A 13,616-nucleotide genomic window follows, 5' to 3' on the forward strand; every position below is an offset into this window, starting at 1 on the left:
CGCCAGCACAGATAATGCAGTGCATGTGATGTCGTTGCTGTGATTTTCGCAGATCCTTGTTAATGTCTGATTAGAAAATAAATGATACATTTCTTCTTTATAGCACATTGATAGATTCTTATTGCCAACCTAAAGAAGTCGTGTTGAATGATCAGTTCAGGTGTGTAATAAGAAATAAATAAATCCCAAGACACCAAAGCATGTATTATATTTAGGATTTTATTTAATCTTTTCACAATGTTATAATACAAATACAGGAGGTTTATCTTTTTTTTTTTATAGATACAAAATCTGAAGAGCGGAGTAGAAATTGTCTGTTTGAAACAAGAACAAAACAAAGCAAAAAATTATAAAAAAAAAAAGGGGGCAAAAAACAAAACATAGAAAGACATTTTAAAAAATGCATCGGGCTTAAAAAATGAAATGACTTAGAAACGTAAAAGTGGTCCCTGTCCCTTCGGATTGCGCACGTCAGGTACTTGGAACTGAACCCTTCCTATAAATATGGGTTGGACCCTATGGGAACTGGCTAGTGGTGTATCGATGACACACGAGCTGGCTATTCAATAAAACCTGAGTTTTCATTCCCAGCTCCATTGTCAGACTGCGACTGAACTCAGCACAACAAAGAGTTTTACAGACTGCACCCTGATTGCAGAGGACTGCCACTCCCGTCTCTCCCAGCCAAGTCCTGCAATGGGGGAGCCCCCTCTGTATTGACAGCAATAAAACAATCCTGACATTGCACTCTGTGGACTGTATTGGGTATTGGGGTATCAGTTGCTGTTACCATGGAAACATGTATGTCCACAGTATATCCATCCTCTTGTTATATCTACGCCTATATAAGCACATATATATATATATATAGATTTATCCTGTATATAGATTTCATACACATACGTGCACGTCTTTGCTGTATATACACACTACCCTTCCTGATATACTCTATATGCAGGTATTTTACACCTGAGTTATGGCTTTATTATATAGCAATACCCACTCAGCAGATGTGGAGCCACATATGTGTAGAGAGATTTGGGGTGGGGGCTCAATACATACAGTAAATGTTTAGGAATTTGGCCACGTAGACTGGTATCCCGGGTTAAACAGTGTAACACCAGCCCATGAGTAGGTGAGAATTCTGTCACCAGGAAGGTGTTCAAAATACGGCCTAACGGTTTGTTTCTGTAGTAAAGACGGTATAAACCCCAACCTCCCTTTTCTTACTGGAACCCCTCTGTGCTCTCTAGATATGCTTCCAACGTTTGGGGTACTTTATCGTCACTTGGGAGGTGTTTGCCATTTGTTGTAGATACCCTGCAAAGTGACACGTCCACATGTGTGAAGCTACCCATTAATACTTACCTTCAGCTGTCCCTCAGGGCCGTCATACTAATGAGAATTTTTGTTATCTCTAATCTTATATATGGATAATGGATAGCAGTGACCAGGCTCACACAATGCGGCACAGACAGAAATTCCAAGTTAATTCAATGACACCTGTTGGAAAGACCCCTAAATAGAGAGAGAGGGAGATCTCCATCATCACAGCCAGGGCAGCAAGAGGCTCAGCCAGTCTCTTTGGCCAGTTGCCCCACTATCGTACCACTTGCCCTGCGGAATGTTCAACTCTACATTTGCAACAAAAGAGATGGCAATCACCTCGGCACCCCAAAATGATCAGCTAAGCATCATGGGAATGAGAATGGCAAACTCTTTAAGTTGGCTAAGCATCATGGGATATGTAGTCCACATAGATCTGGCAGAGCAAACATTACTATTTATCCCTTGTTCATCGCACATAACATGAAAGCATTAGAAATAGAGACAAAGGTCTATTTATACAGCCTGATCGAGCAGATACACATTTCTAGGTGAGAAAACGTCTATGCAGCTATTTATTTATTTATTTATTTATTTATTTTCTGGCTTTGGGTCAAGGATAAAATCTGTTATTACGGACTTTCCCAGTCTGGCGCGTTGATTGACATCACATCAACTCAAAGGGTTAAAACCTCACATTTTAAACTGAATCTTGTTATTTGGTCATTTTATATCTTAAAAAGACACAGGACTACAAAAAAAATATATATTAAATATAGTATACATTTGGCATTTAATTTAAATTATAAAAAAAAATTATAACAAAAAAAAACAGAAAAACACAAAGTCTAAAGATAATCTTGTGAGATGTTTGAAATAAAGCAAGTTTGCGGTAGTTTATGTTACGAATTCTGTTGCATTGAACATGTATGGCGTTGGCTTGGAGGTTGATATTGGTGTATCTATGCAGCCATGAGAGAATTTGGCACAATATATTTAAATCATGTATAGTGTTCCTCTTTCCCCAAAAACATTACAGACACATACTTTATCCAACACGCAGAAATCAGGAAGTCTTTCAGATGTGGCATCTGTGTGATCGCGGCTTTGCGCCAGAGTTAAGAATTCATTTAGAACATGCCTCCTTCTGTGTAGGTTCCACACATATATATTTTACTTTTAAAGGATAGACTTTATTTTTCGATATAATGCTTTGCAGTCTCAGGCAAAAGAGTAAATCCACGAGAGGTCAGTAGAATTATCAACGCATTATAACAAATTTTATAAACACTAACTCTCAATTCTCTAGCAGAATACCGTCTTAAAAAAATAAAAAAAATATGGCAATTAAAAAACTATATTTCCTGGCTAAACATGGCGGCATTACGTATGGAGGCCTGAGAAACAGGAATGATGCTGTCGTGTAACACAGCCAGGAAGAGACAATTACAGTAAGTATGTCTTCAAATGTATGCTTTATATTCAAAGAAGAAGTTCATTATTTTATAATATGACAAATATATCTAAAAAAAAAGGGGGGGGGGGCGAGGGGGAACCAACAGAATAAAAAAAACTGTGGGTTAGAAGAGAAGAATATTAATAACTTACATTCAGAAAACCCAAAACACACCAACCTTGTGCAATGCATTTTCTATCTTAAAAAAAGGAAATTTAAACAATAAAAATCTTCAAAACATTTTAAAAAGTTGAGATATATTTGTAATTTGCCTCCATTTGAAAATTTTCGACAGTAGAAATTGGTATTCCAGTTTTAGATCAATCTGCTTTTGTTTAACATTAAATAATATATGCATTTTATATTTATAATATTCTAGTTTATTTCTATTATAGTGAGCTATGTCCTCCTAAATCCCAAATCTCCCTTTTCTGAATTATTTCATATTCCTACAAAATAAATCATATCGCTTTCAATTCACTGTTAAATGGTGATTTTTTTTTTTACTTCTCATAATGCTAAATACAGATTCATTTAAAAAAAATAATGTTAGTTTTTAATACATTTTAAGCATTTCAAGACTTCATGTAAAACTATTGCACAAAATATGTTAGATATAACATGCCAAATATAATATTGACCTCTAGTGAATTCAGCCAAAGCCTGAACAGCAAACATCATTTTTTTTTTAGATATTTAATTTGGGCTCAAATCCAATATCTAAAAAATGTTTTAAAAAAATGTCTTCCGTCATCTGTTTTTGCACATGAATTACAATCTCTTCCCCATTTTACAATCTGACTGTCAGTTAAATAAAATTCACTGCTAAGGAATACATTCCAGAATAACCATTTAAGAGTGGAGTACAAATATTACGCTGTTTGTTTGCTTTTTATAAGTGGTTTTCTGAAATTTGGATTCATCTCTTTACTTCTCCTATGAAGTTCTGGGCCCAATTCAATTCTGTAAATGTAATTTACGTTCTAATATCAGTATTTTAAAACATTGGTCATTTAACATGTTCACCTGACATCTTGAAGAGGTCATTCTAAAGGACATATCCAGGTATTAATTATAAAATAATACCTTGAAAGATTTGCAATGTGTAAACATTAGAACAGCGTTGCATCTCCACAACTGATTTCTCAATCACTTCCTTGCACCATCCCACAAAAAAAGATCACATACCCCAGGCTCCCTCTTCACATACTAATCTTTCTCACACCCTTTGACTGCCACTTGAAGGACATTTCACAAGATAATGAACCAACATGAGTAATCATGCTTCTTTTAGCGCTTTCCACAACCCACCACAAGCCAACTATTTATGGAACATATAGAAGAGTTTTTTGGGGTACCCAGTAACTGGTATTGGTAAATGTTTTGCAAATAATGACACATTATGCATCCATGAGTACAGATGATCTGTGATGATGTTATGTCTCCATCTGGACTGGATCCACCACCAAACCATGGGCTACAAGACACAATCTGGCACGCTTGTATACAGAGATAGGTTGAGTTTCCACGTACAAAGATTTCTACTGGCTGACTTTGATTGGTCAGGTATGTTCTTGCAGCTGATCCTTAAAATCAGTTTGTGTTGAGATGGTCACTTCTTGGCTACAATTCTATCTGGAAAGTCTTTTGCAGTTCGTTAGAGAAGGGGTTGGCCAACCTTTGCTGAGATTTGGACTCCAAGGCCGCCCATTGAGCTTCAAACTGGTCCACCTCCTGTGCTGTGGATGCCAGCCTCAGCTGGCTGGGGTCTGGGGGCCACGTGGTACCATTTGCAGTGGCATTTGGCTTTGGTCCCATCTGTGAAGGCTGGGATGAGGTAGGGTTCTGGACATTGGTGGAGTGCAGAATGCTCTGAGGAAACGGGTTGGACTTGTTGGCCATGTTGGAAGATGGTACTTGAGTAGCAGAGCAGAATACATTGGCCACCATCTGGGATGGAGTGATGCCCACCACAGGTACGCTGGGAGCAGGGTATGGCATGGTGTTGGCCATAGTTGGCGCATACCCAGCCACAGGTACATAGGCAGGCTGCATGTGGGGTGTAATAAACACGCCGACCGGGGCAGATGCATGATCATAAGTAACTGGATATGCTGGCATTGCGGCAGGAACTGCCATGGGCACTGGAACCATAGGCTGGGGTGGGGGCTGCTGCTGCTGGGCTTTAGCTGCCTTTGCCACCTCTTCCAGCCAACGCTCTGCCTCAGATGGAGTGCGGCGATGTCCCATTTGGAAGTTAGAAGGGGCTGTTGTGGTTGTCACATGGTCGACCCATCCTGGATTCCCTGCAAGAAATCGAGCAGACTCAGAGGCCACATAATGAATGGTCGGCATGGAGCACATAAAGAAAACAATCACAATGCAGCGATATGGATTGCGATGGCAATTTTACCAGTCGCTGCCATCATAATAATTATGGATAATAAATCCTATTAAAAAAGTGATTTCACTGAATTAGCGTCTGCATGGAGCTGCCACTGGTAAGACACCGGATATCCCATGGCGATATAAGACCTTCCGTCAGCAGATTGTGTAATAATTGATTATCATTTAACTAAGCAATGGAAAGTAAACATCTGCCAATATTCTCTTGTGTTTGGAACATAATAATTCCCACCATGCACCTCTTTTGGTTTACTCCGCACTTTTATTCATTTTATTTATTTATTATTGTGTAACATTTCCCAGCTTGCCCAGAACCAGATCATTGTGTATCTTTTTGAAACATTGTAACTGGCTTCCTAACCACGAAACGCGATATCGGATACTTATCACAAAGCTCCGTCATGGGATCTGAACCAGCCAATCACACAGTGCGAGGGCGGGACTAACCACATCGCATCATATTAATAGTTCCAGCCAGTGGTATTTTATCCAATCACGGAGCAGGGGAAGGATTTTATATTTGAATTAATTCCATATTGGTTTAATGCTGGTGTTGGGTGTATGTACAGCAATAGGAATGCAGACGCACAAGCGATTTGGGAAAAGTCCTGACTATTTCAAGGCACAGGTAATATTTAATATCAGTCTGTGAGATTTCCCTCATTTGGCCAATTTTTAGGTTTAATTATTTTCTAAATTAAAAGAGTGCCTTACATGCAGATTATTCACATTAATAGTGCAAGCAGGTTCATCTGATAATATGGGAGCAGGAACCCTTTATTGAAGGGTTTGAGGGTTGCCTTCCCCTCAGGTGTGCAGCTCCTTCCACCTCTGTGATCAGTACTGTAGCGCTGTTCCACCCCAAATTCTATTCATCTAATAATATGCCAATTAATATGCTTTAGATTTTCAATTTAAATATAAATAGAATGATAATTAGTATTTACAATGAAAAAGGAAATGCAAGGGGGAAGGCGGGAGGTCTGTGCACGGAGTGCGTTAAGGTAGATACCAAGAAGGAGGCAAGTGCAATAAGTGTAGAGGCCATTCTATCCAAAAATAACTTTATACGTATACCAAGGGGATCACTTCTTGATGGAAGATTTGGACAAATGTACGTATATATAGGGTTAGGGCATTTAATAACTTGAGGCAGGAATTAGCATAAAGGTTTGTTTAATGATTGCGTGGGTTTGGATTGGTTGAAAGTTTAAGAAATATGTGAATTCATAGTATGATAACATGGCATTGAAAGTCATGTTTCAGTGTTTGCAGAGGACACAACACTTTGTAAAGTAATAAAATGTGAGCAGGATATTACCTTGCTGCAGAGGGATTTGGATAGATTGGGGGACTGGGCACTAAAATGGCAGATTAAATTTAACGTAGATAAATGCAAAGTTATGCACTTCAGGGTTAAGAATGCACAAGCAATTTACACACTAAATGGTAGAGAATTAGGGGTAACCACGCACGAGAAGGATTTGGGAATTGTTATAGACAACAAATTAGGCAGCAATATGCAATGTCAATCTGCAGTTGCTAAGGCCAGTAAGGTTTTGTCATGTATAAATATGGGCATGAATTCTAGGGATGAGGATATAATTTTGCCTCTTTATAAATCACTGGTAAGACCACATATTGAATATGCTGTGCAATTTTGGGCGCCTGTTCTAAAGAAGGATACCATGGCACTAGAAAAAGTGCAGAGACGAGCTACAAAATTAATAAAAGGAATGGAACATTTTAGTTACGAAGAAACGTTAAAAAATGTAAACCTCTTTAGTTTGGAAAAACGGCGCCTGAGAGGGGATATGATAACATTATACAAATAAATAAAAAGAGACGAACAGGTAGAGCCAAATTAGATACACATAAAGATGGGGGATAACCCCAAGTAGACAATGAAAAGAGCAGAGAATGGTGTATCTAATGCATTGTGCAAAATATATGCATCGAAAAATATTGCTAAATAATTTTATTATTATTTAGCAATATTTTTCGATGCATATATTTTGCACAATGCATTAGATACACCATTATACAAATATATTCGGGGCTAATACAAACCATTATCTGGAAATCTATTCATAAACAGGGCTATACATAGGACACGAGGTCACACATTTAGGCTTGAAGAAAGGAGATTTCATCTAAGGCAAAGAAAAGGTTTTTTTTACAGTAAGAGCAATAAGGATATGGAATTCTCTGCCTGAAGAGGTGGTTTTGTCAGAGTCACTACAGATGTTTAAACTGCAATTGGATAAATACTTGCAAAAACATAACATACAGGGATACAATTTCTAATTAGTGGGGTAATAGCTGCTTGATCCAAGGAGACATCTGACTGCTATTTTGGGGTCAAGAAGGAATTTTTTCCTAGTTTGTTGCAAAATTGGAAGCGCTTCAGACTGGCTTTTATTTTCTCACAAAAACATATGTGAGGAAGGCTGAACTTGATGGACACAAATCTCTTTTCAGCCCATGTAACTAAGTAACTATGATTTTTATCAGATAGATTTGTCAACCAGCTACGTGTGTCTTTACCTTGCGCAACCTGAGGAGGGGGAGGGAGACTGGGTACTGTAGTGGGGGTCTGTGTCCCATTGCCATTGATGAAAGGGTCTTCTGCAGCTCTGTTGGTGAACGAATTGTTTATTTGGTTACACAGATCCGTGATCCCATCAGAGTCCGGTGGGAACGAAGGATCAGCTTCAGGGACTGAAAGATAAAAATGGGCAAGAAACATTTAACCCTACACGTTGGCATGGTTAGCAAAGCGCAGCAAAGAGTTAAGGAGTCCGTCTTTACAACGGAATGTGAGTGGGTTCCAGCCATTTGTCTATAGGCTAGTGACGATGAACTCAGACATCACCGATATTCCAGATCCACATTTTCTGTTATGCAATGGGCAGGTGTTTGGAGAAGAGGTTTACTGAGCATTGTGGGAAAGGAAGTTGACATACCTGGGGTGCCGTGGTTAATCACAACCCCCACAGATCAGAAGAAGGAATTATTTGTATTTGCATATAGGGCATAATTACCTGGCCTTATATGCAAATGAGAATTCCCAGAAGTGAGGTTACGTTGCACACAGCAGATATTGGTCACACAGGGGGCGGAGCAGCCGTAAAACAACCGGGTTTGTTCATTAAACAGAGAACTGCAAAATCTAACTATAATTCCCTGTGGTAGTCTAGCTGGAACAAATTTCCAAATCAGTTATTTTTGTCTAAGTTTTAGAATTCACTACTATAAACTCACTACTACAAACTCACTACTATAAATTCACAACTACAAAATAAACACCCTACTATAAACTCACTGCTAGAAATTCACTACTATAACCTCACTACTATAAACTCACTACTATAAACTCACTACTACAAACTCACTACTACAAACTCACTACTACAAACTCACTACTATAAATTCACAACTACAAAATAAACACCCTACTATAAACTCACTGCTAGAAATTCACTACTATAACCTCACTACTATAAACTCACTACTATAAACTCACTACTACAAACTCACTACTACAAACTCACTACTACAAACTAAACTCCCTACTATAAACTCACTACTATAAACTCACTACTACAACCTCACTACTACAAACTAAACTCCCTACTATAAACTCACTACTACAAACTCACTACTACAAACTCACTACTATAAATTCACAACTACAAAATAAACACCCTACTATAAACTCACTGCTAGAAATTCACTACTATAACCTCACTACTATAAACTCACTGCTAGAAATTCACTACTATAACCTCACTACTATAAACTCACTGCTACAAACTCACTGCTACAAACTAAACTCCCTACTATAAACTCACTACTATAAACTCACTACTACAAACTCACTACTATAAACTCACTACTATAAACTCACTACTACAAACTCACTACTATAAATTCACAACTACAAAATAAACACCCTACTATAAACTCACTGCTAGAAATTCACTACTATAAACTCACTGCTACAACCTCACTACTACAAACTAAACTCCCTACTATAAACTCACTACTAGAAACTCACTACTACAAACTCACTTCTATAAATTCACAACTACAAAATAAACACCCTACTATAAACTCACTGCTAGAAATTCACTACTATAACCTCACTACTATAAACTCACTGCTACAAACTAAACTCCCTACTAGAAATTCACTACTAGAAACTCACTATTATAAACTCACTACTATAAATTCACTACTACAAACTCACTATTATAAACTCACTACTATAAATTCACTACTACAAACTCACTATTAGAAATTCACTACTAGAAATTCACTACTATAAACACACTGCTAGAAATTCACTACTATAAACTCACTGCTATAAACTCACTACTATAAACTCACTACTACAAACTAAACTCCCTACTATAAACTCACTACTAGAAATTCACTACTAGAAACTCACTATTATAAACGCACTACTATAAATTCACTACTACAAACTCACTATTATAAACTCACTACTATAAATTCACTACTACAAACTCACTATTATAAACTCACTACTATAAACTCACTACTACAAACTCACTATTAGAAATTCACTACTATAAACTCACTGCTAGAAATTCACTACTATAAACTCACTGCTAGAAATTCACTACTATAAACTCACTGCTATAAACTCACTACTACAAACTCACTACTACAAACTCACTATTAGAAATTCACTATAATTTACTATAAGCCACTTGGTGTGTGAAGACACTACAAGGGTGCCATACAGAGCGATGAACACACAATGCGCACTCCTGACGCTTTGCACACAATCACATACCTCTCTTATTAGCATTAAATTGTTTAATAATCCCCCGCTCACCTTGGTTCTTGTCCTGGAAATTTGTCTTCCTTTGCAAAGTGGATGGAAGCTCATTTAATCGGAGAGAGAGCTGCCGTTTAAAGGGCGAGTTTTTCTGGCTCAGTGCAGGGAATCCCCGGAAGGAGCCCTGTCTCACCAACTGTTCCAGGGGCGCGTGTCTGCGGGGGATGGCGTGCTGTCCCCCTCCCTCCCCCTTTTCACTCGGGACCATCGCACACTGTGGGGGTGACTGGTTCTCAGGCTGCGCGGGTAACACGGGGCTAGGAACCGCAGCTACAGATGGCGTATTTACCGGCGGAGTCTGAACTTCTTCAACTGTAACAGATCGGTATATTTTACTTTACAATACAATAGAAACTAACTCTTCACATGCTAAAAAGGCCCCTGCAATGCTCAAACTTTTAACGGGTTAACAGGATTATATTAGAAGTCTCTCCCCCAAAATAGTTAGAGAAAGTTTTCCATTTTACAAATTATGATACACTGATAATATTTCAGGTCCGGCTTCTGATAGGATTAAAGTGACGTGACGGGATATTCCACTGGTTTCCAAGGTGACTGCTCCATGTTAGTACTTTACCCCAGAATTGCTTGTTATGGCTAAGCCTGTGATTGGCTGTTGGGAGGGTAGATTCCAGGCTGTAGCACACCCCCCCAGTCACCATTTACTAAACCCGCCACTCACCTTTCTTTTTATCCTGAAGATGTTTCATCACCTCCTCACGCTCAGCCTGCTGAGACGCAGAAGTGACACGAAACGAACCCTCACGGGCAAAGCTGGTACGACTGGCGTCAAAGGAAGCAGTGACGCCGCACTCTTTCTCCCGCTTCTGCTTACGCTCCAGACAAGCGGCAAACGCACAGCCCACCGCGTGGCTCAAACGCTCACCCTGCCGAACGGAGGGAGAGAGAAAGTCAACAGGGAAATAGAGGAAGGCAGTTGGGAAAGGTGCGAAACTCGGAACAACATAGAAGCACAATCATAAGGTTTTCAAATAAAAAATACTAAATAACACTTTGCATGAAACTAGGAGCAGGATGGGGAGCTGTAATGTTTCTTTAATTTACTGCTTACATCTCTATTCTTTGTTATCTATTAATATCCCTTTATATTTTAGCACGGTTGACTCATTATATATGAGGTTATCTTTTCCTACAGATATAGACATTAAATATGTTGTAGTTATTCTTTTTTCTCTTAAAAGGACACTCTGGATTCAGCTTGCTATAATGCTTTATGTGTGAAGAGTGTGTCCTCTTTTAAACTTTTTTTAAATGAACCTGGTTACACCCCCCTGGCTGTCAATCAGACAACCAGTCCTGTTACTTCCTGGTTTGGTTAACTCAGGCAGCAACTGTCCTGAGCACCTGCCTTAAAAAGACTTCTGGGAGTCTGTGATTGGACAGTCACAGAAAGTCTGGACAGGAGAACAATGGGACAAGGCTACAGACAATAGATCTGCAGCTATTGCAAGACAAGATACATACAAGATTACATGCAGATTTTCTTTGCTAGATTTCTATTAAATTGCAATTTTTAAATTTTATTTATTTATTTTAATGAAGGATGTTTTTAATGATACTGTTATACAGTGATACCAATGGCCTGATGGGTGTGCGTTGATTGTACATTGTAAGGAAACATTTAGATCAAAGTCTACCTGGCTCTCACTATGACCTCACTGCTTACAAGCAAGCTTGTAAAAACATAACATACAAAGCAAACATTACAATCTACAAAAGGGTCAAAGTTTGACAGACAAGATTAACTCTAATCCTTCTAACCAGACCTATTCTTTGAATGATTTAAAAAAAAAAAGTCTACAGTCCCTCTCACTCAATCTATTCTCTGACCGCGAACACATAACTGAACATTCAATGGAACACAACTCAGCAGATGCAACGTATTGATAGGTGTAAAATAAAATCATGCAATTAATGTGGTGATAGAATTAGGGATATTTAACTGGATACCATGAGATACACAAATTTTTCAAATTCTGCCAAAACTTCTGACTCCATTACTTTCCGGATCCCAAGACACATTGTGTGTGTTCCCACTTGCTCGGAGTGGTTCTCCAGGTGGTTCTCTGTACACGCACAGGTTAACAAACCATCCGTTCTCAAGCCTATCTTTTCTCTAAATATTTTGAGATTTTGGTTCCTGCTACTTCATAATCAGCTATGCATTAATGGAATATGGAATTGTAGGCCATCGCAGAGAGTCCACCAAAGGTTATCCATTACTAGAACAGACCTAAGCTACGGGGATATTTCAAAAACGACAACTGTGACACAAATAGTAACTGCACAAATTAGCTTAAAAATGCTACTAATGGAGATTTATAGCAGGAGAAATGTGTGTCCTATCCTGGTACAGGCCACTATTTCTTGGTTTCATATCGGTATGTTATACATTGACAAATGAGCTCGGACACAGCTTGGTGCTGGGATTCGAAGGTCCCTGGCTTTATACAGTGCATACTGTGTGCATGTGTGAATGAACCCCAAACTCACAGAGTCTTTCAACGCCATGAAGCAATGACAGATCCAGCGGCGCGTGGTACCATCACGGCAGATATAGGAGAACGCCTTGTCAAAGTTACGGTCCGGCGCACAGAATGACACTTTCTCGATAGTCTGGTCCACAATGAGGTCCTAGGCAGGAGGACAGGAAACAAGACATGAGGATGGTGGGAATTTTATGGACAGTATGTCAGATTACAGGTTATTATTATTATTATTTATATAGCGCCATCAGATTCCGTAGCGCTGTATAATAGGTTCTAACAAAGACCTTGATACCATGGGGCAGAGATATAACACAATGACATTTTATTTATAGAATATGAGAAGCAGCCGTTGAATAAATGGCCATTTAATATGAGAAATGAGAGCTCAACAGCAACACATCACATGCTCTAAAAATGATATATATATAAATATATAGTCACACGTCACATGATCTAAAACTATATATATATATGTATATATAGTCACGTGCTCTAAAAACGATATATGTGAAATATTTTATATGCTTGGAATTTCCGGTTTAATTAAGGACATGGAGGTTGGATTATAAATGGCGGCACACACAGGTCTTACACGCAGCCTTCTAAGAGACACAAAGTGACATTTCGTAGCTAGGCCCACAAGGTTTTCTTGGGACCATTATTTTTATTTCCAGGCCCAGGAAGCCATTAATCCAGCATTGCACACATTTATTCTCCTATTTGTATCATAAAATGGCTCCTGCCCAGTTGGCGCAAAGTTATTGTTACTGAGGCGTTGGTCGATAGAGGGTATAAATTTTCTTGGTCATGAATCATGGCTGCTACGTACTCCCGCCCCAGGGTACTAGGCGTGGCATTAGCTCATTATTAACTGGGCTCAAGGGGCAGCAGCATGGATTCCGTTACGCCATTACCACGAAGAGGTGAACTAAAATGACCTTGTGATCGCCTCTCCCTCGCCAGAATATTAACTCCTGCATTACTGCGCCAGCTGTATCGGGATTGTATCCACAACAATCCTCCAGCTGCCGATTAAAGATGCAGGCAG

The 13,616-nt window shown here is 38.8% G+C and overlaps 1 protein-coding gene across 2 annotated transcripts in view; it reads right to left on the bottom strand.

Annotated features, from left to right (window-relative positions):
• Nucleotides 1–3,360: 3,360 nt before the first annotated feature.
• The window catches only part of NUMBL (NUMB like endocytic adaptor protein), an 89,095-nt gene continuing 78,839 nt past the window's right edge, over nt 3,361–13,616 (bottom strand). For both annotated transcript variants that reach the window (XM_063431117.1, XM_063431116.1), the window contains exons 6-10: nt 12,573–12,713; nt 10,741–10,945; nt 10,056–10,370; nt 7,736–7,909; nt 3,361–5,088 (exon numbers count right to left, since the gene is read on the bottom strand). In XM_063431117.1, the coding sequence (XP_063287187.1) occupies nt 4,406–5,088; nt 7,736–7,909; nt 10,056–10,370; nt 10,741–10,945; nt 12,573–12,713 (1,518 nt within the window). In that variant the 3' untranslated portion in view covers nt 3,361–4,405. The remainder of the gene's footprint in view (nt 5,089–7,735; nt 7,910–10,055; nt 10,371–10,740; nt 10,946–12,572; nt 12,714–13,616) is intronic.

The sequence above is a fragment of the Pelobates fuscus genome, chromosome 9 (genome assembly GCF_036172605.1).
Source record: "Pelobates fuscus isolate aPelFus1 chromosome 9, aPelFus1.pri, whole genome shotgun sequence".
Classification (NCBI taxonomy): Eukaryota; Metazoa; Chordata; class Amphibia; order Anura; family Pelobatidae; genus Pelobates; species Pelobates fuscus.